The sequence below is a fragment of the Abrus precatorius genome, unplaced genomic scaffold (genome assembly GCF_003935025.1).
Source record: "Abrus precatorius isolate BTA unplaced genomic scaffold, Abrus_2018 Scaffold9, whole genome shotgun sequence".
Lineage (NCBI taxonomy): Eukaryota > Viridiplantae > Streptophyta > Magnoliopsida > Fabales > Fabaceae > Abrus > Abrus precatorius.
In genome coordinates, this window is record NW_020874439.1 from 31,283,868 (window position 1) to 31,311,646 (window position 27,779).

The following is a 27,779-nucleotide window of genomic DNA, read 5'->3' on the forward strand; positions in this document are numbered from 1 at the left end:
CTAAGTGAAATAACTGAAAAAGAACAAAATTTGCGACCACATCCCAAAAAATAGAATAAAACTATCTTCTAGAAACTTTGGTGTATTGATGTTCGATCTTTTAATCTTCGTTTCGAGCTTACATTTTGTGTCCGATTTTGCAAATGGTCCCATTGTTATGGAAATTATTTAATTCAACGGAAAGATAAAATCTCTTAATTTGATTCTTCATGAGCTCGAGCAAATTACTGAGAAGAGAGTTATATTTAAAATACAACACATATTAATTTATGTAATATCTTACATAGTTTAAAATTGAGTTTAAACATTTAAAAAAATTATTAATAACCTCAGTAAAAAGTTATCACTTTTAGTTATTTTTCATGGATCAACTAGATCAATTTTAGATAACATTTTCTATATATTTTAAACACACCCTCTCTTTTATTTAATGCCGAAGAAGGTCATTCAAAGCCAACATCACAATGACATCGGAATTACCAAGAAATTGATGTGCCACCTTATGCATTAACTTTGAGTAAGCACTATCGTTGGTATCAGTTAAGGTGGTGATATCAAATTTTTAAAGCTATAAAGTCTGTTATGTTGAACATGCCAGAAAAGTTTTTTATGGCCCATCCATCATGTATTTTATATGTATAACACATGTACGTATAATAATAGATTGTACACCTTAAAATGTCTCAAGGTGAGGGCTACAAAATTCATTAACTTCCTGAATCTTTGTATATGCAGTGCGGTTTATTTAATTTAATTAATGGAGTCATGCTCATGAGCTAAAGTGGGCCTGGGTTCATCTCTTCTTTATGAGCAAATAGACAAGACAACCTCCTTGTTTTAGCAGAAAACGGTGTACAACCTGCTCCCAATGTGACACTCAATCATCTCCACACCATACCTTATCTTATTCACATGCTTCTTAATCTTGTTCAGTGGAAGGTTTGGGAGATCCCTGTTCCATTCATACATCACAAGACTTGACTTTGTTGGGAATGGTTCGAGAGGAGTATTAGGAATATAATCTTTAAATTTTTAATTCTTTAAATAAAACATAAAATTAAATGAGTCATAATATCAATTCTTAACACGATGTAAAAATTTTGATTTTCATACATTTCAAGATATAAAGGTGCTAATCTCACTGTCTAGATATTTTTCAGAAGTCTTTTTTTTTTTCCAGTTTAAACGACGAAGTAATCTTTCAATTAAGTGTTTGAAGATTTTACAATCTTTCAATATTTATGAGGAAAACAAATAATGCTATTTTTCGTGACTTATAAAAGATAAGCTACAATAGCTAATAATTTTTTTTTCCTCAAAGAATAACTAACTCAAATTATTAAAAGAATAAATTGAATGAGATTTGGAAACTATTAAATGTGATTTCTCATTAACTAAACAACATTACTTAATTTTTTTTGTAAAAAAAAAAAAAAAGACAAACTACTGTAAACTATTTAGAACTATAAGTCTAAAATTGCATTCGAAATTATTTGCTAGTGTTGTTCCTATTATTCATTTAGTAAAATAACTATAATTTGTTGCAATTGATAACTAACCCTATTGATTTTTAATGTGCATCAATCAAAATCAACCATCTATTGATCATGAGAGCAGTTCATAAGAAACAGAAGTGTTATTTGCTAAACTTTTAGAATATAAATGATAGGTCTAAATACATAATAATGCATACTCTAATAAATAAATTTATTAGAGAATATAAGATGTGTGTACCTAAAAAAAATTAAATTCATTCTTTTTTAGTTTCAATAATTACCTTATATTTTGAATTTCTATTTTCACTTTTTTGTTATGAAGCTATCACGTTATTTTTATTTTATTTTCTATAATTTTGTACAAGAAACATTAAAAATGTTTTTTTTTTTTTGCTACTTTATCTACAAATCTTTAAAACTAACAAAATGAAAAGAATATAATAATTTTGTAATAAAATTTTAAATATATATATATATAGAGAAGAGAACAAAATCTTTTCACACTAATATAAATCTAAAAATTTTCATTTAACTTACATCTAACAAGTTATAATTTTTTACTTCATTAACTAATTTTTAAACTTACACTAATATAAAAAAATTCTTCCTCGTATATACATAAACGATTTTTTTAAAACTAAGCAGTTTCTAAATTTTTCTTACAATCCAAGCACTCAATTTTATATGAAGTAACATATATAAGTACATCCATGAGAGCAAGATATATGACCCAACTCACAACAGTTCATTCTCATTTAAAAGCCCAATACCCTACATTCACATTATAATTAAATAATATATTTTTTTTTTCATTATTAATATTATTCAAATAATTCAATATTATTATTTTAATAAATAAATATGCTAATCATTACGAAAATTCAACACTATTTTCATTTTTATTATTTATTCTCTCCCTTGCATGAAACAAGTGGTCAAAACATCATGGGATTTCCTATAGGAAAACAATTCTCTCAAACATGATCAAATGAAAGTAAATATCTGACAAAGATTAAGCCTCACAAAATGTTGATACAATCAATCGAAATATTAACAGAAGCACATCTTTACACATTCATGAAGCTCCAATTATTGCAACTTCCACGGAGATTGATTGTGCACTTGACACTTACAAATTGTGAATTATATCTAACAGAGATGTATATGTACCCACAACAGCAATAGTAACACCCATTACTATTATTGAATAGTTTATTATCATTTCAGACCCAAATCTCTTGTAAGCTTCTGAAATCTTCAAATAGCACACTGATGGTACTATAATTGAAGCTGAGACGCTTAGTAATGCCCCAATAAATGACATGAGGTATCCATATAAGGGAATGGCCACAGCTACAATAAGAGTACTAATGAGCATTAAGGTACTAACAAGTATATGTGTGAGCCTTTTGTTGTTATAGCATGAAACCTTATTTTTTACAGCATTTATGACTGGACTAAGCATCAATGCATATTTGGCTATGGGATTGACCAAGGTAGTGTATATTGCTACTTGTGAACTGAATTTCCCTGTTGGGAGGTTCAAAGTCACCTGTGAGTCAACCTCTTCCCCAAACATTAAGTAGCCCAAAAAACCTGCTGCTGCATAACCAAGTGTGCATACAGAAAAGCATACAAAGAGAACCTGCCAAAGCACGGATTTAAACTTATAATTTAGTATTTAAAAGCAAAATTATGAAAATGAAGAAGCACTAATCCATGTTTCTTTAACAATGCATTGGGTAAATAATTAATTAGACACTTAGGTACGTTTTGAAACTCGACTAATAAGTTATATTTGACCATAAAATTTTCAGAAATAAATTAAAAAGAACTTATTCTAATAAGTTATGTCGAATAACTTATTCAAATTAAATGAAAAGAGTTTATGAGAGCTTTACGTTCTTCTAGACAAGACCTTATTTTTTATCACATACGAACTTACGTTACAAATGCTTAATATAGCAAGCAGAATTTTTAAATATAGAAGGGTACTAGAATAAGCTTATTTCAATACATGTAAACATTATTGAAACAAGTTAAAAAAAAGTTTATAGAAAGGTCATAGGTCATTTCCATAAACTTAACCAAACACTTCCAATTTACAACTTAAGTGTTTATACGTAAGTCCAAATAAACTTCATATATAAACTGTTTTGTACTTACCCTTGAGAACTGGCTTTTGTTTCTCATAGAATGGTAGAGAGTGGGAAGAATTGGATGAGCACTGTAACAAAAGGCATATAAACTAACTGCAGCAGGTATTCCACTCAATCTGAAAAATGTTCCCTTTGCATGAAATCCTGTGCCATCAATGGTGCCATTCCAAAATAGAGAGAGGAGAAAAATGGAAGAAGCCAAAGCTCCACTAGCAGAGACATAAGATAGCAAACTCAAATCCTCTAACAAAACAGTAGGCAAAATAACAAGGGCAGCAACCATGGCAAAAATTGTTGTTCCACTAATTGTTGACCCGGCGAGGTCAAGTTGCACATTTGGTACCAGTTTGTTTAAATTATCACCCTCTAAAATCAGAAAACCTGTTACAACAAGGTAGAGCTCAGAATTCATCGCAATTGACACAATTAGCCTCCCTTTGTCTCCAAATGCGCGTTGACCTATGTCAGGGAAGGTTCTTATATCAGGGTCCATATCCATGCATCTTTTGACCAACATGCCAGTGTAACAGCAAGCAATTGCAATCACAAATAGCAGTGATATGCTTAACCATCCCCCAGATGCCAGTGCATAAGGCATCGATATAATACCAACTCCTGAAACCATAGCAAAGATAAATCATGGTAATGTAAGTTTTAATAACTCTTAACAACAACTTAGTATATTTCTTTTCTTTTCTTTTCTTTTCTTGGATCAATCCATTGAATAAAGAGAAAACTACAGATAAACTTTTCTTGCTTTTATTTTTAACCAGTTGAAGAAGTGAAAATCAGAAAATGAAAGTCTCTTCCTGTTTTTCATTATCCTCTATTAGTGAATTAAACTTTACTGAACTAATAATTGACTAAACATGAAAGGTAATAGGATCACACGTAAATGTTCTTTTATTGAGAAGTGATGTGTTTTATTGTATAATAAATTTATTTTCAAAAATTGATGCTTGACACAATAACAATTTTGGGTACACGACCTCGCAATACATGAAGACAATAACACAAATCATGTTGAATTTAGATTTGAGAAAGCCTGCCAATATATTTTATAATATATTTTTAAGTTTTAGTTAAATTTTATTAAAAATTATAAAAATATAAGAAAAATCATTAAATTAAAAATAGAACAGACAGTTTTTTTAATTTCTCAATAAATTTTAACAAATAATAAAAGTGTCTCAGAGGATATATTTTATAATAAATTTTAACAAATAACAAATATATATTATTACTGGTATAATTTTCTTTTCAACATAATCATATACTATTAATAGTATAAAACAATCCAAATTCTTTTATACACTTACTCAGTATTTTTATTTTATTTTTCATCTCTCTTCTTATTACATTGTTTATATATTATCAATAGTTCTCTCTTATCTTTTTATTTTTATTCTTTATGCGTGTATAACAACAATCTTTAAATCATATCACCGCAAAAGTTGTTTCTGGAAATGGGACAGCATCCACATAAGGGAATATGTTACAGTATTCTTTATGCCGACACTGTGTCCTATTCAAGAAATAGGATACAGATAAATATTTAGTTTAGTGTGTTTATATAAAGCTTTTAAAAGGAGTCTGTGCACTGTGATTCCACTTTTCTTACTTCAATCTGGGTGAATAATTTTACTACCAACCTGATATTTTTATATTCCATTTCTCTCAATTACCTGCACTCTCTTAATCCACTGTTACATAATTTTATCAACTTTTCATGTTTTTCTCTCTATTCTTCAACAAGGGTGTAAAATGATCATTGTTCTGATATTACTTTATTACTGCATTTTTATGTTATAACAGCACATGTTTAAACAAATGATATAATGTTAAAAGAACTCAAATAATGTGAAAATACATTAATAATTGATAAATATTCAAATTAATTAATGGAACGTTTTTGTTCACACTATTCTATGAATCATTCAAACATCTATATCGATAAAGTGTTTTTTCTTTTTAAAGTTACTTTATCGATGAAGTTATCATGTCAACGTTCCACTTCCACTGCGATATCTCAGTCATGAGTTGTCATCTATATCGTATAAATACATAATAAATTACAAAAGTAGAGACAAACAAAAACAGAGTAGGAATATTAAATATAAAATAAATCAGAGAGGCGTATGAGACTCTGTGCTGATTCAACTTAATCGATCTGATCTAGGATGATATTTTTATTGAATAATTTTGAGCAAAAACTTATTAAAAAATTATTTAATTAAAATATTAAGTCATGAAAAACATTTTGTCCTTAGCAGATCATCATGCATTTAAGAAAATAAAAATACATCTTTTTCTGATGGTTTTTATTTACTATTATATTAAATGTTTAATGTAACGTGTTAGTCATATTTTTTATATTTTTTTCTTTTCTCCTTAAGATAAACAAATTATTAAATAAAATTTTAAACAAAAGTAAATTTTTTTTAGAAAAATCAAATAAAACTTTAAACTTATTAATATTAATTAAATTAATAAGTCAAAGTTTCCCTCTGACAGAGTAAAGGGAAAGTGAGAAGAAAGAAAGAAATGTTAAACTTACACTGAAAAAGTAAATTAGGGATTAAAAGTTTGAATTTTTATTTTTAAAAATTGACTTTTTCTTTACTTAATTTGTAATATGTCTTGGCATTAATTATTCTTACCCTAATTTAAAATCTGAAAAGCAAATCTTTCTCCTTCCATTAGTACCATATATTTTAAAATGTACATTTTGTCTAATAACAAGATCTTCAATCCTCAATAGATAGATAAAAATAATTAAGCTAAAGGGTAAAGTTGAATTCCAACAAAAAGCCTTGCCGAAACAAAGATACAAAAATGGGAGCAAAACGCTGGATAGATGACATGGTAACAAACAAAGATTGTGAATGAAAGACAAGAAGAAAAAAGAAAGGGCATGCAAGAGAAGAACCTGAGAGGGCATTAATAAGATGGAAGCATGTCTTGTAAAAGGAGGTGTTACCCACATAAGGGGTGTGTGAATCACAAGTCTTGGCCACCAAAGCTTCAATATTTGAGTCATTCACTTGGTGCACTTTTTCTTCACCCAAAAGGGGTATGGTGATGGAGGAGCAACTATCACCTTGTTCCCCAGCCATGGACATGAGTAGAAGGCTGTGACTCTGTGTGCTTGTGGCTACAACAATATCTTATTATCTCTCTGTATGTGGTGAGAAACAGATACACATACAAACACACAGAGAGAGTACCAAGGTCCCTTCTTTCTTTTGTAATTTGATACACAACAAAAGAAAATGATTACAATTGGACCTTAAAATTAGTGGTGTACCTATCCAGGACTCCTCTCGTGGCTAGGCTCATGGGGACTTGAGTCAGGAAATTCACTTATATATAAAAAATAAAATAAAATTAAACATATTTCTAAAAACAAATTGTTTGTTCACATACTTTTTCTTCATACGCCATTATGTTTGCCAGGTAAGATATATTTTATAATTGTTTTATTTTATGACACCAATTTATTAAATTTTTATATTAAATTATTTTTTCCTTTTTTATTATATATCAATAAAATAATTTTCTATATTTTTATGGATATATAAATTTTTCTTTATTTCTTTCTTTTTTATGTACAATTAATTTAGAAAATTTATGATTCTTAATATGACATATTTTATAAATTTTAAAAATATTTATTCTTTTTAATATTTATTTCTTATAAATATCAAACCTTTCTGATGTCTTAGCTAGTAATATGATTATGAAGATTAATTTTAAGCAGGGATAAATTTAGAATTTCATCGTTAATTTTTCTTTGTGTTAACAGAAGAAATAAAAATATTAATACAAATATTAAAACATTTTAAACATTAATAAATTGTATTAAATATTTTCTTCCTTCAATAATTAAGTAAGATCTGAATTGAAGGATGTAGAATTATTCTTTGTGAAGTCCTTAAATTCAGTAGGCATGCCTGCTCCCAACTCTCTCTCTTCCTTTACTTTCTTTGGTGAATCTCATGGGAAGTACCAACCACTAACATTAAAAAGAGATCTTGCCTTCAAATATAAAATTTCCCAAATGCTGGATTTTCCATAGTTTGTTTCAAACCATTGAAGATGATGATCCAAGTGGGAGAAAATAATACCTTATTAGGTCGCATTCACATGTATCTGAACCTAACTTTTTGACTTCAGATAACTCCACACATGTGGAAAGTCTCCAGAGAAAACCTCAAATGCAAAGACTTATCTATATTTAAAAAAAAAAGAGTTTATCGTAATCAAGTCTCTAACACTAAAATACACATGCCAACCACGTGTTGCACCACCAAAACCTTTGTTTTTTTTATCGTGAGCGTGCAGAGAGTATGACCACATGATTCCCGCTTTACACGAGACAGAAAAAATATATATATAATATTTTTTATACAAAAGTAAATATTTATTATAAAATATTGTAAAATAATTTCATAAAATTTAACATTCCATTTATGGCTATACATATAAAATCATATATATATTGAATATGACCAAATGGGAATGGAATTAGCTTTCAATCAATTTTGAAGCTGTTACTCAGGGGTCAATGATTTAACGTGAGAGACGACTGCACTCAAAAATCAATGTCCCGCTCTTGACTGAAAAATTGAAACGGCAACTAATATCACTTAATCTTTGTTAACGACGCTCAATACAAGAGCGATTGTTAATTAACATAGCATGAATTATTTTAATAGTATTCATGCTCTCCGTAATATTCTATTATTTTAATAAAAATTATTATATATAATTTTTTACTGTGTATTTTTAAATATAAATTAAATTTTTATTTTTATCTAATATGATAGATGAATTTATTATTATAAATTTTTTATATACATAATAATTCAAACTCAAAATTTTAGTTAAGTGACTCTAACTAACTTCATTTTAAAGTTGCATTAGTGAATTTTTTTAAATAATTTTATTTTTTGAGTGGGTGAATCATGGTAGCATGTGCAGAATTCCATTGCATTAATTTTGGTCATGTGAGTAGAAAGGCAAACAACGTAGCTCTCGCACTTTAGGAAAGTATTCCCTTCCGTATGGATCTAAGAAATTCCTAGAATGTATTTTTTTCTGCTTTAGTCATGCTAATAATATTTTTTAAAATATTTTAATATTTTATTCCATTTTTTTATTAAAATAGTAACTTTTATTTTTGTATTCATAAAAATATAAAGACACAATTTAAGATACATTATTTTTTATTATTTTATTTATTATAATACTGATATCAATAAAGTATTTATTCATTCATATGAAAAAATAAAATTTAGATGTAGTTTTACATATATTATTAATATTATTCTCTAATTAAAGTTATAGTTTCACTTCAAAAAATTACACAATAATGATTGAGATTGAATATCAACACAATTGCCTTAAAAGTTAGCGCACATTATTAAGGTAAAATTTTAATTTTAATTAAACAATGACGTAAATAATACTGATAATAATATATTTATATATTTAAATTTTATCTTTACTCATACAAGTGAATATATTTACCTACGAGTTATTAATTTTATTATTTAATTATTTTTTAAATATATTATAAATTTGTTATATATAATTATTTTGTATAGATTTTGATGAATTAGTTATTTTTAATAAAAAAATATTTTATGACTAATCAAAATTTTTAAAATTAATTATTATTAAAAATTATTTTATTTATAAGACATATAATTTAATAGTTTAAAAGATATGTTAGTAGCAGTTCTTATTAACGAAGTCCATCCTTTGACGCTAGAAGACAAGAATATTTACTAAATTTCATTAAATGACTGTAATTATTTTTAAAAAAATATTTATTTTATTTTTTAATCATAATTTTTTACTTAAATTAATTGTTAGTTCTTATAAAAATTTTAATGTTAATTCTTATATATTATAGTAACTTTCATTCTAGTTAACAACAAACCAAATCAATACTCTCACAGATATCATAATATTTATATAAGTATGTTTCTGTTCGTATAAATATCTAAAATTTTATTTAAAATCGTTAAAAGTATTTTACATTATTATAGGTTTGTATTTTCTTTAAAATTTAATTATTTTATATTTTTTAAGTAATAAATTAGATACATATGTGTGGTAGTGTTAAGGAATAATTTTGTAATAGAGATGTCTTATCACAAATAACTTCGCGCAGACATACTTATTTACGCCGTGATTGATAACATACGCTGTGAGGTATCTTTCCCTTTCGTGTTTCTATTTACGCCACATTCTGTGGAGACAAAAAGACCAACTTAGCGACGTGTTGGCCATGATTGGATTCATGCTCAAAACACTTGTATTAATGTGACCTATTTTCACTGCAACTCCTATTTACTGTCTCTCTTCCTTGTTTTTCAACTAAAATATTATAATGAAAGGAATGTTGATAACATATTTGATAATTATTTTTTATTATTGATTTAAATTTATTAAAAATTAAAAAAAAAAATTGAAGTTAAAAAGAGTGTATTAAAGAAAGTACTATTACTCTTAAAAAATAATGTTATAAAGACTTAGTTTGAGTGATCATAATGCATAATACTCCAGATTTACACTTTTCACTTTCATGTAAGAAAATTATTTCAGTGAAAACAGTCTCATAATATGTAATCATAATTATAAAATATGCTATCTCAGTAGATACGTAGCATATACAGACTTAGCTGGTTCTGCAATTGCCAGATTATCAAACATTGAATGCTTCAGGCAGTGCTGCATGGGGTTTTTACCCCATTCTGCCACGAAGAAATCGATGATCAGTGACAATTAATGCGGACTCACCAAAAGATTCAAACCTCTATATATACATTGGGAGGTTCGGTATCATGGTAATTGGTCATTCAATGTGCTATCTATTCAATTCTAAATAATTGAAGCTCTTTATGATGAGGAGATATGAAACTCAACTTTTGCTGGGGGCATTTGTATCTTTATTTTTATTTTTATTATATTGCATCACTTATCATATATACGTGTGTGTGTATATATATACATCATTTTCCTTGCAGAAGTAGCCTTCATTAGAATAAATTACGAAAGGCAATATATAGCTTCTGGTTTAAAGCAAAAAATGGAGGAAAACAAAACACTACACAAGATCCCCTACTTTTTTTTATATGTCTACATTAAATATAATGTCCACTACCTTAAACACACACCAGACAAAGAATTTAATCCCTTACTATAATATACTGTTACAAACGACAGATAAAGCCCCCACAAGTCACGACCTACAGGTATATACAAACTCATAGACCCATATCATAGTTTTGTTTTTAATGTATAAAAGAAAATTTGGATCCCCTGCAAGTTCTCTCTAGTAAAATATTTATCATTAATTTTTTTTATTGAATTGATAAAAATTTAAATTGGACAAATTATATATAATTGATCCATATTAGCTGTTTAATAGTCAAAATTTTACCAGAGAAAATTCTGCTAAAGGATTCAAATCCCTATATGAGAATGCATAACTTTTAAAACAACGACTCAAAATTATACCATATATAGATATTGTTGATAGGAATTATGACCCACGATTATTAATTAACTCCTTTATATTTTATGCACAGATGCTGACCTGTACTGTACCCTATGTCATGCAAAAGATCAAATGATTGGAGGGAAGATTCACTGTTATCCCTTTTATAATAATATATGCATGTAGATGCAGTACCACATATGTATCATGCCTAAATCCTTCAACTTCATTTGAAGGTTTTATTTCCGATTGAGCAATAATGCAGATCATGTTTCTTTTCATTCCCACTCCAAATATTAAAAAAAGGACGAAGTTCGAAATTTTTAAAAGGGAAAAAGAGAGCAAGCGTTTACTTTGACTTGGGACTATTTCTTTTCCTCTTTAGCTATATATGACTCCACTAAAGTATAGGCTGTAATTTAGAAATTAAAGTGCATAAAGATTTAACTGTTAATAATTATAAATTTAAATTCTGACTCATTTAGGGTGGTTTCACGTTATATTAATTTTTGAAAATAATAATTATTAAGTAAAAAAAAATATATTGACAAGTTTAAACCTCATTCTACATTTCATATCTCTTTAACTTTATTTAACTTTATTATGAAGTTATCAACCGAAAAACTATTCAATTAGTCTCTAAAATTATATTAGTATAGTCTCTAATATTAAAGTCTTGTTCATTTTATATGTATTAGACAAATTTAAAGACTAACGAATAGTGATATTATCACATTAAGCATTAAATTGATTAAAAATTATTACCAAGCACGTGGATTATTTGATATTGATTATTTCAACTTTATCATTTACGGTGATTTTATCAGACTTGAAGAGAATTACCTTCAATGAAATATACTTATAGTTTAATTTTAGGAGTTAAACTATTTGATAAATAAACATTGATAATTTTACTAATCATTTTAATGTATTATTTTAGGATAACAAGCATAGGGGTAGTGTTGATTTTAGATCAAATTAAGAAATATGACACAAATAGATTTTGCCTTTCTTGCTGGTACTTTGGAGTGGAACTCACTTTTTTTATAGAAATATTTGTAATGTATTTTTTTAAACATATTTTTATTATTAATTAAAAATTATTTAAATTTATGAAATTATGTTGTTTTTAGTTTAATAAATTTCACTAGTAATAAAAAAATCATTTCATAATTAAAAAATAGTGAAAATGTGAAAAATCTGGCGGAATTTCCCTAACCTAGCTGGTCTCACCATTGTGATTCTTTGGTAATGAACCCAGTCTTATCATGGACCAATCAGAATAAATAGCAGGCATGCATTGTAATATGGATCCAAAGATATTTGAGAGGGGTGAAGGAATATGTTGGGAACAAGTTCTTGGGTGAGGAAGGGGTGAAACTTCTAAAGCATGTGCTATAGTCCATGGTCCAAGGGGCTTGAAACTGAGTAGCAATGAAGGAGGAGGGGTGGGATCGATTTGGGTGGAACTTAGAGTTTTGAATTTTGGGTGTGCATATTCATCCTATTGTGAGTTCTGGAGCATCAGACTTTGAGGAATTTAATGCAGACATCAATGCCTTGCCTTAACCATTGAAATCATCTTCCCAATAAAGTATGTTTGGCTGTGAAGCTTATAACCATTCTTTCATAGGATAAAAAGAAATGAAGTACATATTACAATGAGAGGCACCGTATTAAGAAGTTGGCACTGGATTTGAACATCAAAAAACATTAAATTTTGACTTTTGATTACATGATATTTTTAAAAAATACATATATATGCATGATAAACAATGAAGCCACCAATGACTACAAGTGATTTTCCAGCTTCAGCTATATTTGTTAATGGGCCCTATTAAACATATATACTTCATTATTGGTAAAGAAAATAAAATTATATAGATTGTGAATGACGATTCAGCGCAATGGAACTAGCTTCACTTCACGACAAGAAAATGATGTTTACAGGATTATCTGATTTAAGTTTGATTTTTCTATCTGGGTATTTTGTGTTTTGTAATTCTGAAGAACTTTTGATGTTCTTTAGTCATAAACTTACTGAATTGGGAACTTGTTTATTTTATCTGTGAGCAATAGCTCGATATTATCTGATTAAATTTTCCTTAGTGAAACGATTTTATCATTTTCCTACATTGAGTGCACGCATGAATTGAATTGTGAACTTGTCTTTGTAGTTTAGTGTTTGGAATAGTGTGGTCTTTGAGGCAACAAAGCTCTCTTGCATAATTTAGGGGAACTGATGGTTGTATTACTTGTACTAGTTAATCTTATGAATGTGCTGATTGGGGTTTTAATGAACATCGTGAAATTCACTTTCAAAATTATAATAATAATAATAAATGCTTCCAAAACTTTACATAACTTTAATTAAACTGAACCGAACATGTTATTAGGCATTAGTCTATCAACTCATAAACCAAACTTTTTTTCTTTTTGCATTGTTTGTTTTTAAGAATCACACTACTCCTTTAAAAAAATAAAATCATATTAGTCATTTTCGGAAATTAAATTTAAAAATCCACTTTAGAAATCTAATATTTTGAAGTATTTTTGGAAGGGTGGTGGTAAAAGCAATTACCTTTTGCCCCTCAACTAAACAAGTCCCCAACTTTGGTTTTGTCCAATCTGAAACAAACCGCAAGTTTGAAACAAGGCAAACATGAACTAGTATAGATCGTTGAATAAGAAAAAAGAGAAAATTTATCCAATATTAAAAATTATCATATTATTTATCCAATATTAAAACTCATCTCAAATCCCTGTCAAATTTTCAAATTATTAGACCAATTAGTAAAAGAGTTCTTAAAAAATTCAAAAATTTGACATATAAAATTAGAAATTAGTAACTTAAATTTAATATTTCTCAAAACAAAATTCATATAACTTATGCATGCTAGAACTTTTTTTAAATTATCTTTTAGATAGTATAATATACCTACAATTTTTTTTTTGTAAAAATACTCTTAAGATATAGATCAAAGAATCAATAAATAATATATTTTTTTTATCAAAAGTCATTTAAAATACATGAAAAAATGGCAATAAGTACATTTTTATGATTTTTTAACAAATTTTTTTTATTACGACTTGTTAGCATTTTCTTATATATAATTTTTTTGAAAGATTTTGAAGAAAAAGTCTAGTGAGTCATAATTCAATTGCATGATTTACTTTTGAAATTAAAAAGAAATCTCATGTATAACACATGACATTTTAGGATTTTTAAAATACATTGTTTTACTTATATTTCATATTTTGAAGGTATTACTTGATTGTTTAAATTAAAAATCTTCTATAAATTTATAATGAACTAATAACAATCATATATATTAAAAACACCTTTTCAATCTAAATTTAGAATCTAATATCAAAGATACATAATTTACCCTGAAATATTAATTTATTGTAAGTTAAATTAAATCAGTAATTGTTAAGCTATGCTTTTTTAAACCACCTCATTACACTAACTGATTTCAAATCCAAACTCTATTATATCCAAATTTCAATTACACAACTTAGATTAAAAGTCATTTTTCATTTGGTTCTTAATTTTTTACTACTGAGAAGAAAAATAAACCACTAAAGATAACAATCCAGAAGCATTCTCAACCCCACTTTTTTTTATAAGGAAGAAAAAGGAGCCTAGCTTATTTTCTTCTTATGATAAAAATGTACATAATTTATTCGTGGTTACATAAACTTGATTTTGCAAATATTTGTTTGAGAATAAAGAAAATCCAATATATATATATAATCATACAATTAGCTTAGGCAAAAAGAGAAGAATGTGATTAGGTAAGAAAGACGAGTTAGCCAGCATGGGCTTCACATTCCATTCATCTACACCTCTTGGGCCTACACATTGCTTACAATGCCCATAAAACTATAAAAACTGAATAACCCAAAAAAAATAAAATATATATATATATAACCAAAAAAAAAAAAAACTAAATATTTGAAAAAAAAATTGTCTTTTTTTATTTTAATTATGTTGGTCCCACTCACTCAAACTGCGACGAGAAAAAGATCATCATGATTCATGAGAGAGAGAGAAAGAAGAAGATGCGGGTGCACATAGTCAACAAGAGCAAGAGATGCACCTGATCAGGCCACTCTCATTGCAAGCAGCACACGTCTTGAACCCACCTTTCTCCGCGTACACCTTGCGCGCACCGGAACACTCCCCGCAAAGAACAAACCTATGATCATCGCACACGTGGCACGAGCGCAAGTGAGAATCAGCTGCGGGCAATCCTTCGAGTAGCTTCTTGAGCTCGCCACTCTCGTGCAGCCACCTCACCTCCTCGGCCCCACCGACGTACCTCCCGTTAATAAAAACACGTGGCAGGGTGAACCCGGTTTTCCGACCAGTGACCCGACGAAGCTCCGAAAGAAAACCCGAATCCATGGACACGTCTCGCTCGTCCAAAGCGACGCGAAACCCACGCAAGATGGAACACACCGTTTTGCAATCCTCGAACGTGGGACGGACTACGCGCAGGCTCGTGAAGTAGACCACCACGCGCTGCTCCGAACGAGGAGGGCGCGGTTGGATGGCGCGTGGATCGTCGGGGGCGTGAGGGGAGACGGAATAGGTGAGTTTGGGGTGAGTTGACCAGGCTCGAAGGAGCGAGTTGGCGAGTGTGACTCGGTGGAAGATGGAGGGTTTGGGTTTGGCAGTGGAGGGTTCATCTAAGAAGAGGGTTTGAATGTCTTTGAAGGAAGAACAAGAGAATGAAGATGAAGTTGATTTGTTCCATGGTCGCCACATTGAAGGTGGAAACTAAAATCGAAGCAAGCTTGTTTTTAATTTAGGGTTATTTAGTGAGTTTGGTAGGGAAAAAGGTGAGATTTTTGAAAGAATTAGTAAATGGGGTGTTTTGGATTTTGTTTTGTTTGTTTGTTTGGAATAAAGGGTAGAATTGATTAAAGTTTGGATTTTGGTGACTGGGGAAGGAGATGCAGAAGTGGAAGGTTTGTATCTTTTGTTGTTTATGAGAGAAAGAGAGAGGTTGAAGGATTAGGGAGTGAGTGTGAAAGAGGTAATAGTATGAAGATGGAGGAAGAGTGGAGAGGGAGATTGTGGGGGTGGTTAAGGTAGTTGAAGGGTTGGTTTATTTTGCTTTTATGGGGGGTTTAAGAGGGAAAAAGGATAGATTGGGAAAGATTGAGAGGCCCATGTTGAAGTTTGAATAAACATGAACTCATTTTGAAAAAACAAAGATGAAAAAACAAATATATATACATCCTAATTACAGGCTCCACATGCTGCAGAAGCACTTTCGTCACCTTAATTAGAAGTACATGGTTAATGTACTAGTTTGCCATAATTTCAGAATGAGATTACCATGTTCTATCTTTGCTTGATCCGGTTTAATAAAACTTCAGATCGTTACCATATTGTAACTCTTATTAAATAATTAAATTTGATACTTTAGTTTCATTGTGTGTTTTAAATAATTTAATATTTTTATACTATGTACTCGCATGCACGCAACAGAGAGTCGAATGAAAAATGTGTAGCAAAATAATACAAAGGATAAGAGCTCTCTCCCTGCAGGTAAATACCATGAATTTGATTACAGTATTTTAAAATGTAACATTAATGGGAAATGAAAATTCAAGATTTGCGGCAGAGTGAAGTGAAATTGGCCATAAAGGATGGTTCATCAATACTCGAGAATGACTCGAGAGGGTGATGTTTTGAAGCTACAGAGCCGAATGCTCATTAATTGCACAGATCAACACTTGCTTGAATCATCCTCTCTACCAGCAGACACTGGCAGCACAACCAACACCAATTAGGACAGCATTGATGTTTCTTTTGTTATTATAGTATCATTTTCTTTTCTATTGTAGGTTTGAAGAGGAGAAAATAAATAAATAAATAAATAAATAGGTTTTTTTTTAATGTTGGTTTTGATATATCCTACTTAACACATGTATCAGTTCATAGAGGTTATTTTAATTTAATATATAATTTTAAGTTTGAATTTTTAGAGGAAGAATTTTATTATTTATAATAATTGTACTTAATTTAAATAGGATTAATGGCCTTTAATAAAAAAATATTTACATTCTAGATGAAAAAAAAAGATACATAATAACAACCTATGTATAATTATTTTTTAGTTTAATTATATTTTTATTCTTACAAAAATAATATTTTTTAAAATTAGTCATTCAAAAAAGTTGTTAAGATTTAGTTTCTAGTATTTTTTAAATGTAAAAATTTAGTTTTTATTGTCAATTATTTTAATATTATATTTTTGAAATATCAAAATTTGTAAAATTGTCTCTTTTTTCTCAATTTAGTTTTCTTCTCTCTTTTAACTTTTGTTCTTCCTCATTATGTAGATGAAGTTATGGAAAACAATAAAGTCAATTATTTTTAATATTATATTATTGAAATATTAAAATTTGTAAAAGAGTATCTTTTTTCAATTTAATTTTCTTTTTTCCTAACCTTTATTCTTCTTCACTGGTAGATGAAGTTGTGGAAAACAACAAAACACTGGTGTTTATTAATAACTTTGATGGAGTTTTGTCTTGACTTGAAATTTCAATAAATGAATAAAATGAAATTTGAAATGACAGAGAAATTGCATGACTCATAACCATTGTTTGTCTCGTAGTTAAATTGAGAATTTTCTAAATGTGATTAGGATTTTGGTTAGATCCTTCTCTTCTTGCTCTTCTTGCTCTTCTTGCTTTGTGAATGTTCCTTTATTTCTTCCACAGTACATATAAGCCTCTTATCCTTCTCGGTGGCACTTTTTCTAATTTCAATAAACAATGTTTTTTGCTCTTAATCAACCACATTATCATTTCTCTTCTCTGACTAAAGTTTTCCTTTGAGTTATGGGACACTCTATTCGAAACTCATTTTCTTTTGAGTTTTGGGGGAAAAATTGGAAATACAAAATGTCTATAAACCATATACCCTTTTTACTCCCAAAATGCCTTAAGGAGAAACTAGGGGTCTTTATTTAATATTCAAGTCGAAGACCTTTTTGAGTTCAAGGTTGATATAAGATTCATTCTTGGAATCACATCCCGTAATGGTTGGAATAACTCGCAAAATCTAAGTACAATTTTTTTTTTCAAAGCTCATGCACTACTTTAGGGTTATTCATTGTGTGATTTTGAATTCTATTGTTTGAGATTTTTTAAATGGATTCTATTTAGTTGAATGATTTTATGTTGATTGCATTTGAAACAGGTATTTTGTAGATTTTTTTTTTTCTACATGACACAGATATAAAACAAAAAAGTTTAGTATTTCTTCATTTGTGTCCTTAAACCCACATAAAAAAAATCGATAAAAGAAATAAAAAGTAAAAATTAACTATACTAAGCAGTATATATTAAAGAATGTAAAAGGGCAAGGGAATTGCTCATGTGACTACTTGGGTCATATGCAATTATAACTGGATCAAGGAATAAGGCATGCTTGAAAGTACATAATCAATGGCTTCCAAAAAGCTAAAGGTTTTAATCCACCAACACCAAGTGGGTGGATACTGAAAAGTTTCACATGGTGGTAGCAGCAAGCAGGGTAAGAAAAAGTGAGAGGGAGGAAGGATCCAAGATGGTAAACACTAAGTCCAACCCACATGCAATGTTGTGACTAATCTAACATTGAACAATCTAGAATGCTCACCTTTTCTTGTTTACATTCATGTGAACCAATGTTGAGGTTTTTCTTGATTTGGGTGAAGCATTGTGCATTACACATTGCTAGCCTTGACTGCTCAGGCACCCTTATATTTTTTACATTTAAATAAACATTTCACACTCACTACCAGAAGAGTATTCAGAAACTTAGAAAATCTGTCTCGCACTATTGACTACACCATGGTTTGGTGTTGGGATCACAGCCTGGCTTAAAGGCAAATTTATAGGATTCCATTGCATCAATTTTTTAATCACCAATGGGGTACCCTGCCACAAAACAGTATGTTAAATGATAATATTAACATTAAGATATATCCAAAGAGAAGGTTGATTTATATACTTATAAACATTTTAGATATATCAGTTGTTCAATTCTTTCTGTCTCCTTATCTATTGTGAGAATTATAATAATCAAACATTTACTCATTATTTATACAAGTTACTATATTCATTTATGTATTTTTAGAATATACTATAAATTTATGATATATAATTAATTTTTTATTTTGAAGAATTAGTTATTTATTTTTTATAAAAAAAAATAGAAAGAATGTATAAGTAACTTTTATCTTGGAGTAGGATGTGATTTGATGTGCTTAGATATTTAGCATTTAAGATGGAAAATACTTTAAAGAGTGGGAGGGTGTAATTTGTAAGGGCTAACCATCAAACATGAATGAGTAAATACTTATTTAATATTTAATAATGTTATATAAAGGATGTCACGAAACTTTTTGTTAGAAGGAAGAAAGTTAGACAGCAGTGTAACACAAAGTAGCTTAAATAATGTTTGATTTGTAGGGTTATGCAGATTCTATTTTGTTTTTCTTTTCCTATTTTATGATTAAGGTATCTAAAGTTGGATAACAGCTTCCATGAAAAGTCACTCTTCACATTCTGAACATAAGAAAAAGTTGTTAATATTAATATTCAAGATTGAATTTAAGTAAATATAAATAATAAAATATTTTTATATTTTTGCATTAATAATATAAAAATATTTTTAATAAAAAATTATTATTATTGTGTGTTTAAAATTAACTTTTAATATTGAAAATAACATAATTGTAATAATAATAGGGCACTATTTACATAATTAAAAGTAAATAAATTATTAAAATATGATATTAATAAATTTTAACAATATTTTTAATAAAAAATACTTTTAATTTCTTAACCTATAAAAAACATATTAACATCAATTCTGATAACTAATTTTGAATATTTAAAAATAGTATTTCTTATTAAAAATGGAAATATTTATTATATTTTTAATATAACAAATATTTTTCAATAAATTTTTTAAAGTTTAAAATAAATCCTAATAACAACACACAAAATTCTATATTTACAATTTCTGCCACATTGGAAGGTATTTATTTTGGTAAACCAAAGTCATCAAAGCCCAAGTACCTAGCCAACTATTGTTTATAACATCATCAGAATGGGGATATGTAATTTAAAAATTGGAATCAGTTTGGATCATAATTTTCTTTTAACATGGTTGGATTCTTATATTAATTAATCCAACTAAGGGAGGGGATTGCCACAAGATGTGCTTAATTGAGGTTCTCTTGTTCAATCAGTTTATTTTTTAAAATTTAAAAAAAAAAAGTTAAATGAGAAATTTTTTTAAATAATTTATTTTTAATTTAAAAGAAAAAAATTTCTTTTAATAATTTTTGTAAAAATCTATTCAAATTACAGCAATGTAACAAATAAGATTAAAAACCAAGCCAAACAAATGTTTTAATGTTTTTGCTCAACACACTAACCCCAAATCAATTCCCACATTCTTTGAAGAAACACTTTATTATAAGATTGTCCAACTTATGAGTAATACTTTGACCACATAGACCAATATGGGATCTTAGCTTCTTTTTGCCGTCTACTATCTTAAAAGTGCTTCTGAGTTCTTACAGTGAACTTTCTTGATTAATCCCAGTTCACACATGGCCACATGATTCTATTGTCATCAAGTAATTCATGGGCTGTGAGCAACTCCAATTTTGCTTTATTATCAGTCAGCACTGAAAATATTTTTTATTCATAGCCAGCCAGAATTACATTACCATATCCAGCATGAAAAATGTTAAAGGTACTCTTTAATTTCCCTCATTGGAACCTCGGTAATACCATGTGAACAAGAACAGTTCTGTACTAGATCCAGGTGTTTCTTCTAACCCTCCAAGGAATGGCCAGAGAGTCAATGTTAGAAAATAATCAGATCAATTTACCAAGATCAGTTTTCAACTTACAGATACATAAAACAAATACATGTTAAAGGCATATATTGAGAATTTAGAATTCCAAGTGTGTACTTGGCTAAGAATTAAAACATCATTATAAAAGGAAAAGACAAAAAAGTTTTATAGTAGGATCTTAACTATAAAAAATATTTTTTAATTATAAAGGATCTTAACTGTAAAAATTGTGCAACTTATAACTTGAAAATATTATAAACATAAACGTATTAGATATTAAATGCCGTTTTTTAATTTCATTTTTCCTATTTAAATTAAAAGAATAAAAATGAAATTAAATCCTTAATATTATATACTTGCTATGTATACTTAAAAAAAAAAAAAAAAAGAGCAAGACATAAGCCAGAGAGGAGACCCTGGCATTACTGATGCAAAATCTATTGTTATTTGAATCCTTCCAAAACCAACTACGATAGAGTGTGTTGTGTGATGTTCTGTTCCTAACTTCGTAATACATGGTCTTCCTCGAATACTCACAACAGGCTTCGTTTCAATATCATAGGAAACGCTGAAATGGAACACAATTCGGATGCCACCATAACGATCAGCGTCAAGTTCAGTGGTGGCTCTATACCCATCTCAATCTCACCCAATTCAACTATCAAAGATCTCAAATCCCTTCTTCTACCTGCCACCAATGTTCTTCCACGGGGCCAGAAACTCATTTTCAAAGGTTTCACATTTTTTTTCTCTTTCACGAAACCCCTTTTATTCATTGATGTGTGAAATGAATGAACCAATGAATGAATGAATCATCTAACAGGAAAGGTTTTGGAAGACCCCATGACGTTGACCGCATCCAATTTGACTAATGGGTCCAAACTCATGCTTGTGGCTTCCCAAGGTTTACATCAAGGGGTATTCTATGTTCTAATATTCATTTCTTCTTTTCCCTTTGTTGAGAATGTTAGTTTCATGATCTTTCTCTATATTCTGGTGGGCGTGTGTGTGTGTGTGTGTTTTGCTATGGAGATAATTTCAATAATTTTTTATCTTGAAGCAAAAATAAATTCGACTATGTTTATAGCATGATGGCTCCAACTTCAGTTAGTGAGATAAAGCTTTGTATTTATTGTATAGCATGATGGATCATTAACTATACTGTATGATTTGATCATTATGTTTAATTATAGCTTTATGGTTATGGGGTGATGTGAACAAATGGAAAAGGTTCACAAAAATGCTTTGACTTTGTCAAGCTGGTTATGAACAGACTTGATGGATCTTTTCATATGGGAGATGAATGGGGCTAGTTAGTAGTTACTAGGTAGAAGTGGTAATGATAAGATGAGATTGATAAACTTTATCAAGCTTCTCATTGGAAATAAAAACTGTTTATAGATGTGAATAGTTTGCGTTTGTTTATATGGCAATCAGAAAAATACAGCTTGAAGATTTCAAATTTCTTGTATAGGATGGTCCCGTCTTGAAAAACGCACAGGTTGTCCCCAGACTGAGGAAAGATAGCCACCCAGACTCTAGCAATGACATGAAGAAATTTCCTGTTAAGAACAGATTGGAACGGTGGAAAGCAACAGGAGTTATAGCACTGTCTGAATGCAACTTGGAGGTAATAAACTGTTTATGGTGTTGTCACATATTTCAACTACTCGTCTAGATTCTTAGATTTTGATGTCAAGTGGAAATTGAGCTATGAAGTATGGACACTTCTCTTGCTTGAAGGGTTGGAGTGTCCAATACATTTTTTACACCAATATGACACATGTTGAACTCTCCTCATTAATTGTTTGATCAAAAATATATTTTTGGTTAGTTTGGATGCTTGAGCTGACACCTCTATATGGATGAGCACTAGTTTTAGAAAAAAAAAATTCAGACATTCTAAAAGCAAACTTAGAATACAAAATATTAAAAAATAGCATCCCTCTTTTATTCTGTGAGACTCATTATCATAGGAAGAAGGTGAATATGCAAGAATATACAAATCTTGATTATCAATTTAGATCTTTTGTTGTTTTACATAATTTCATGTGATTTGTGTGTGCATGTGTTGTCCCAGTGTCCTATAATTTGGACCTTAGTTGTGTCAAAGTGTGTCCTTGTTGGGGTCATGTCAGTATCATGCCTAAGTCTATGCTTTATAGAAATTGAGAGATTAGGAACACACTAAGTGTTACTAATGACAAACTTTTGAAGACATTTTGCATTGAAATCATATTATTCAAATGATATTATATGGTTTCAAAATATAACGTGATTAGAGTTAGGCTATTAGCTCCATTTACAAAACAATCCATCAAAGCATCATAATGCATAGTAGATTTTTCCCCCTCAGTATAAGAAAATTTTAGGGGGATCTGATAAGGAATTTGAAATCTACAGTTTGCAACTTTTCAGGCATAATCTATTGTTATTAACCATTTAGTAACCTTGTTCTAGTGGAAGGATAGTTGCCCAGTATCATCATTTATGGCAGGCTTGTAAACAGTATACATCACTCATCTTGGATTCTTCATTACATGACATAATCCTAAGCAACATTGAGTGAGCTGATGCGAACATGGGGGCTATGAATCAAGGAACATTGTTAATCAAAAGCAAAAATTAATAATATTGGCTAGTCCTTTAGAGTAACCATGCCTAATGTCGATTATTCATGACTAAGAAATTGCTCTGTACCTTACTGAATCCAGAAAGGTGAGAGAGTATTAAGCAGCCTATAAGGGAAAAGAAAACCCACAAAAATAAAATTATTTTTCTTTTCATGAGATTTAATTGCTCGTCAATTGTTGTATGAAATGTCTTATTTCTTAAAAATTTCATTAAATAGGCCGTACCTAATGAAGTGTGGGTTTGTGGACGTTCTGCAAGAGTTCTAGATTGCAACAACAATTTGATTAAAAATGTCCCTATAGAAATTACTCGTCTTACTGGTCTAGAGGTAACCCAAACTTCTGTCTCTCTCTTTTTAGGTTTTTTGTTTCGTCTACATTCAGACATATTTGTTGGGTAATATTTAACACAACTTGCTATTTTCAAAATGTTGCAGAAACTATTCATTAATGCAAATGACATAGTGGATGAATCAATTAGCTGGGAAGGACTAACAACTCTGAAGTTCCTTACTGTATTATCATTGAACCATAATAAGTGAGTAAATATAATCATTTACAATTTCAATGCATGCCTGTTTTCTTTTACTTGCATTAAACAACAAATAAAATTTTGATTGTATATACTCCATACCATCATAATTTGCAATAGTTGGCTTTTGGAGTTTAATGTAAAATACTAGAGGTTGCTTGCATTGTGTCTCATGCTAATATTACCCCTTATTTCAGGTATTCCTTATTATTAATGTTATTTTTGTTCATCTTGTTCAATTCTTTGCATATTTGGAAGAATTACTTCAATTCTTTTTACCTAACCTTGCCTGATCTTTATGTTTCAAGTTCATTGAGAATTTTGTCCCTTGATGTCATTTGCTTATTTAACATGTCTTCTACAGTTTAACTACTTTGCCATCTGCACTAGGACCTCTAACCTCTTTAAGGGAGCTGCATGTCTCCAATAATAAATTGGGTGGCCTTCCTAATGAAATACGTCATTTGACACAATTAGAAGTTTTGCGCGCCAACAATAATAGGTATCATTTAAAACTCTGTACCTGTATTTATTTACTTACTCATACAATTGTAAGTTTGATCAAATTTTGTAGAACGCTGTTTCATCGATGTCCTATACTTGACTTGTTTATTTGGTCCATCTAATTGATTTATAGGTGCTAGGTTTACATGTTGGTCCATTCTGTGTTATATTTCGAATGCATGAGTATATAGTTACATGCTACCCTTGTATCAAACCTCTCCTTGTGTATCAAAATAAATAGAAGATATTAATGAATTTAATATTTTATATTTAAACAAAAATCCAATCCTTATTTTTTTAGCCAACAAATAAAATAAAATTGCAAAGGTCAGATTCAAACCCGTGTTGTTCTTGTGCCAGTACAAGAATATGTCATAAGTAGCCCTTATCCATCTTTTTCATCAAATTTTAGTCAAGTCTATGGGACAATGCTAATGACATCAATTAGCTGAATGAACAAGTTTATGCAAAACCCATCTACCTCTTGCAGTAAATTCTATTATGATAACTTTATTAACAAATTACTAAGTGATGTTAGGTAAAGAATTGTTATTTTGATTGGTTTGTGTTTCTTTTTTCTTCAGGATGAGTACCATCAGTGAATTTATAGGGAACTGCCATTCTCTTGTTGAGGTAGAGTTGTTCTTCTGCTTCTCATTCATTTCTTTCTTTTTTCAGAAGGATCTACCTAGTTGACACAGCATTTCAATTTATAACATTAACTGAAAAGAATCTTTTTTCTTAGATGATGTCTGAACTCTTCATATGCTTGTCTAAGTTGCGCAGGTTGATTTCTCATCGAATTTTCTGTCAGAATTGCCAGAGACATTTAGCAGTTTGAGCAATTTGAAGGTAACCTTTTTCCCCAGTTTACACAATAAGAAAAGAAAATTTAAGGTGGATTTGTTTTCAGCGGTTTATTAACAATTTAGTTTGTTATCTTTAAATAATTTGAAAAGTTTAGGAACTGTGATCATATGATGTTTCGGTTTCATTCTTGTACCTGAGAACTACACTCTGACTACTCTATGTTGATGCATTAAATGAAGCCCTTAATTTAATTTCTAAAAAACCACATATAACGGTTGGTTAATATTTAACATATAGACTCGACTTTCCCAGTTTTATAATAGTGAATTTTCACGTGTGCATCCCTTTTAGCATGTGAATTATATAGATTTTGCCTTGATGTATAGGTGAAATCACACATACACCCCTTCTTTTGGAAATTATTGATAGTAAGACAGTCCCGCCCCCATGATAAGTTCCCACTAGAGATGTATACCTTCAAATATGTTAGTGTTTGTTTTCCTTTTTAAAAACAGTTTTCTGTTTTTAAAAATAAAATTCAATACAAATTTGTATTATATTTTATTTTTAAAAACAGAAAACTGTTTTTAAAACACTAATCAAATATACCCTTAGTGTATTTATTTTAACAATACTCTTCTCCTTCTCAGGCATTTAATAAATTTGAATCTTCATGGTAGGGAATAAGGAAGGAAAAACGTGCATAAATTTAAGTTTGCAAGTGCCTAGGAATCTTTCTTCATATATATAACCTACATTCACTTATTTTAGAAGGAATATTTATAACTTGCTAAAATACTGTCTAAATTATAAGTTGTATATTAGCAAATACATACACACACATATATACATATATTTGCATACTGTAAGGAAGGTTGTAATTAACTGTGTATATGTATCAATCTTCCCTACATATATCTTACTCATGCCTCAATTAAAATGCATCTTACTCCTATACTCTGTTCACTATGCAGGCATTGTATCTTAGTAACAATGGGATGAAGTCTCTTCCATCTAAACTATTCAAGACCTGCCTTCAGCTTTCCACTTTGGATCTCCATAACACACAAATAACAATCGATCTCCTTCGCCAGGTCTGCACTCTTAATTTTGCATTACATATTTTGAAACACAACAAATAACTAATTAGTTGTGTCAGTTCATTGAAGCATAAAATGCCTAAAAAACAACAGCTACATGACAGTGATGCATGAATTTCTTGCAGTTTGAAGGGTGGGACAATTTCGATGAGCGCCGGCGTTCTAAACATCAGAAACAACTGGATTTCCGGGTTGGAGTTGCAAAAGATTTTGATGAAGGTGCTGATAAAAACTAAATAGAAATGAGTTTGATCATAATTAATGCTTTTCAGATAATCTTCATGAAGTTCATATCCAAAATTGATGGCAGTGCTTACCTTGCCTATGGTGGCAAACTGAATTTGTGATATGACTTTGTTCTACAGAGATTTCCTTTAAGTGATTGATAAATACAATTTAGTTATCCTAAAACTGTGATTATTATTATTATTATTATTATTGTGCTAACCAGGGATAGTGCCTCGCTCTTTTAGCTATTGCATGCCCTGTGTCTTCTAGAGTAAATATTTTTGTTAATAAGAATAAATATTTTATTGTGATAAATTTGACTAAATTAAAGATATGAGATTTTTTAATTAAAAAATAAATTATAGAAAGGTAAAATTAAAATTAAGATTGACTTCAAAAATTAAATATTCAATGCAAGAGAAGTCAAATGATGAAATGAGAACAAATAAATCTTAAAAATGTTCTCATCTAAATTTACCACTAAATTTTAGAATACTAAAATAAAAAATAGTAACCTAGTTTTTATGCAATAACATGAATGATTTCTCCCCCTCCTTTAAATGAAAGCTACTTTATTTAGTTGAAGAGGAAGAGAGAACTTGGAGGAGTGGGTACCGTTATTTAGTTAATAAACTATTATATCATTATAAAAAATTTAATAAATTAAAGATAACTTTGTTAGTATAATCTATAGCATAATAAAATAAAAGAATTTTAAACTCCCTCCCCCTCATTTTCCCTCACCTCCCTTCTAATTTTGTAAACTAAAAATAAATATAAAAATAAAACCCTCCCGGGGCTCTGACTTCCACACCAAGGATAAAACATCAATCACATTATTCTTTAGAATATGAAAATTATGTTCGTAGTCCCCAAACTTGAAGATTAATTTACTAGCAAAATACAAATTGAAATTAATTTAA

At 29.2% G+C, this 27,779-nt stretch overlaps 3 protein-coding genes across 4 annotated transcripts; 1 reads left to right on the plus strand and 2 right to left on the minus strand.

Annotated features, from left to right (window-relative positions):
- Nucleotides 1–2,370: 2,370 nt before the first annotated feature.
- On the minus strand, nt 2,371–6,994 carry LOC113848886 (amino acid transporter AVT1I-like). The gene is made up of 3 exons (XM_027478277.1): nt 6,585–6,994; nt 3,663–4,270; nt 2,371–3,141 (listed from the first exon to the last, which is right to left on the minus strand). The coding sequence occupies exons 1-3, from the start codon at nt 6,775–6,777 to the stop codon at nt 2,626–2,628; spliced, it is 1,317 nt and encodes a 438-aa protein (XP_027334078.1). The 5' UTR covers nt 6,778–6,994; the 3' UTR covers nt 2,371–2,625.
- A 7,950-nt stretch (nt 6,995–14,944) lies between these two features.
- Nucleotides 14,945–16,374, minus strand: LOC113848888 (uncharacterized protein At5g39865). The gene has a single exon (XM_027478280.1). The coding sequence runs from the start codon at nt 15,937–15,939 to the stop codon at nt 15,247–15,249; it is 693 nt and encodes a 230-aa protein (XP_027334081.1). The 5' UTR covers nt 15,940–16,374; the 3' UTR covers nt 14,945–15,246.
- A 5,091-nt stretch (nt 16,375–21,465) lies between these two features.
- LOC113848887 (LRR repeats and ubiquitin-like domain-containing protein At2g30105) lies at nt 21,466–27,071 on the plus strand. 2 transcript variants are annotated; one of them, XM_027478278.1, is made up of 10 exons: nt 21,466–21,782; nt 21,873–21,967; nt 22,524–22,679; nt 23,901–24,011; nt 24,120–24,220; nt 24,579–24,716; nt 25,303–25,351; nt 25,505–25,570; nt 26,503–26,622; nt 26,754–27,071. In XM_027478278.1, the coding sequence occupies exons 1-10, from the start codon at nt 21,623–21,625 to the stop codon at nt 26,862–26,864; spliced, it is 1,107 nt and encodes a 368-aa protein (XP_027334079.1). In that variant the 5' UTR covers nt 21,466–21,622; the 3' UTR covers nt 26,865–27,071. The 2 variants fall into 2 exon arrangements, with proteins under 2 accessions (XP_027334079.1, XP_027334080.1); XM_027478279.1 differs by lacking the exon at nt 23,901–24,011 and having other exon boundaries at nt 26,754–26,934.
- The last annotated feature ends 708 nt before the right edge of the window (nt 27,072–27,779 follow it).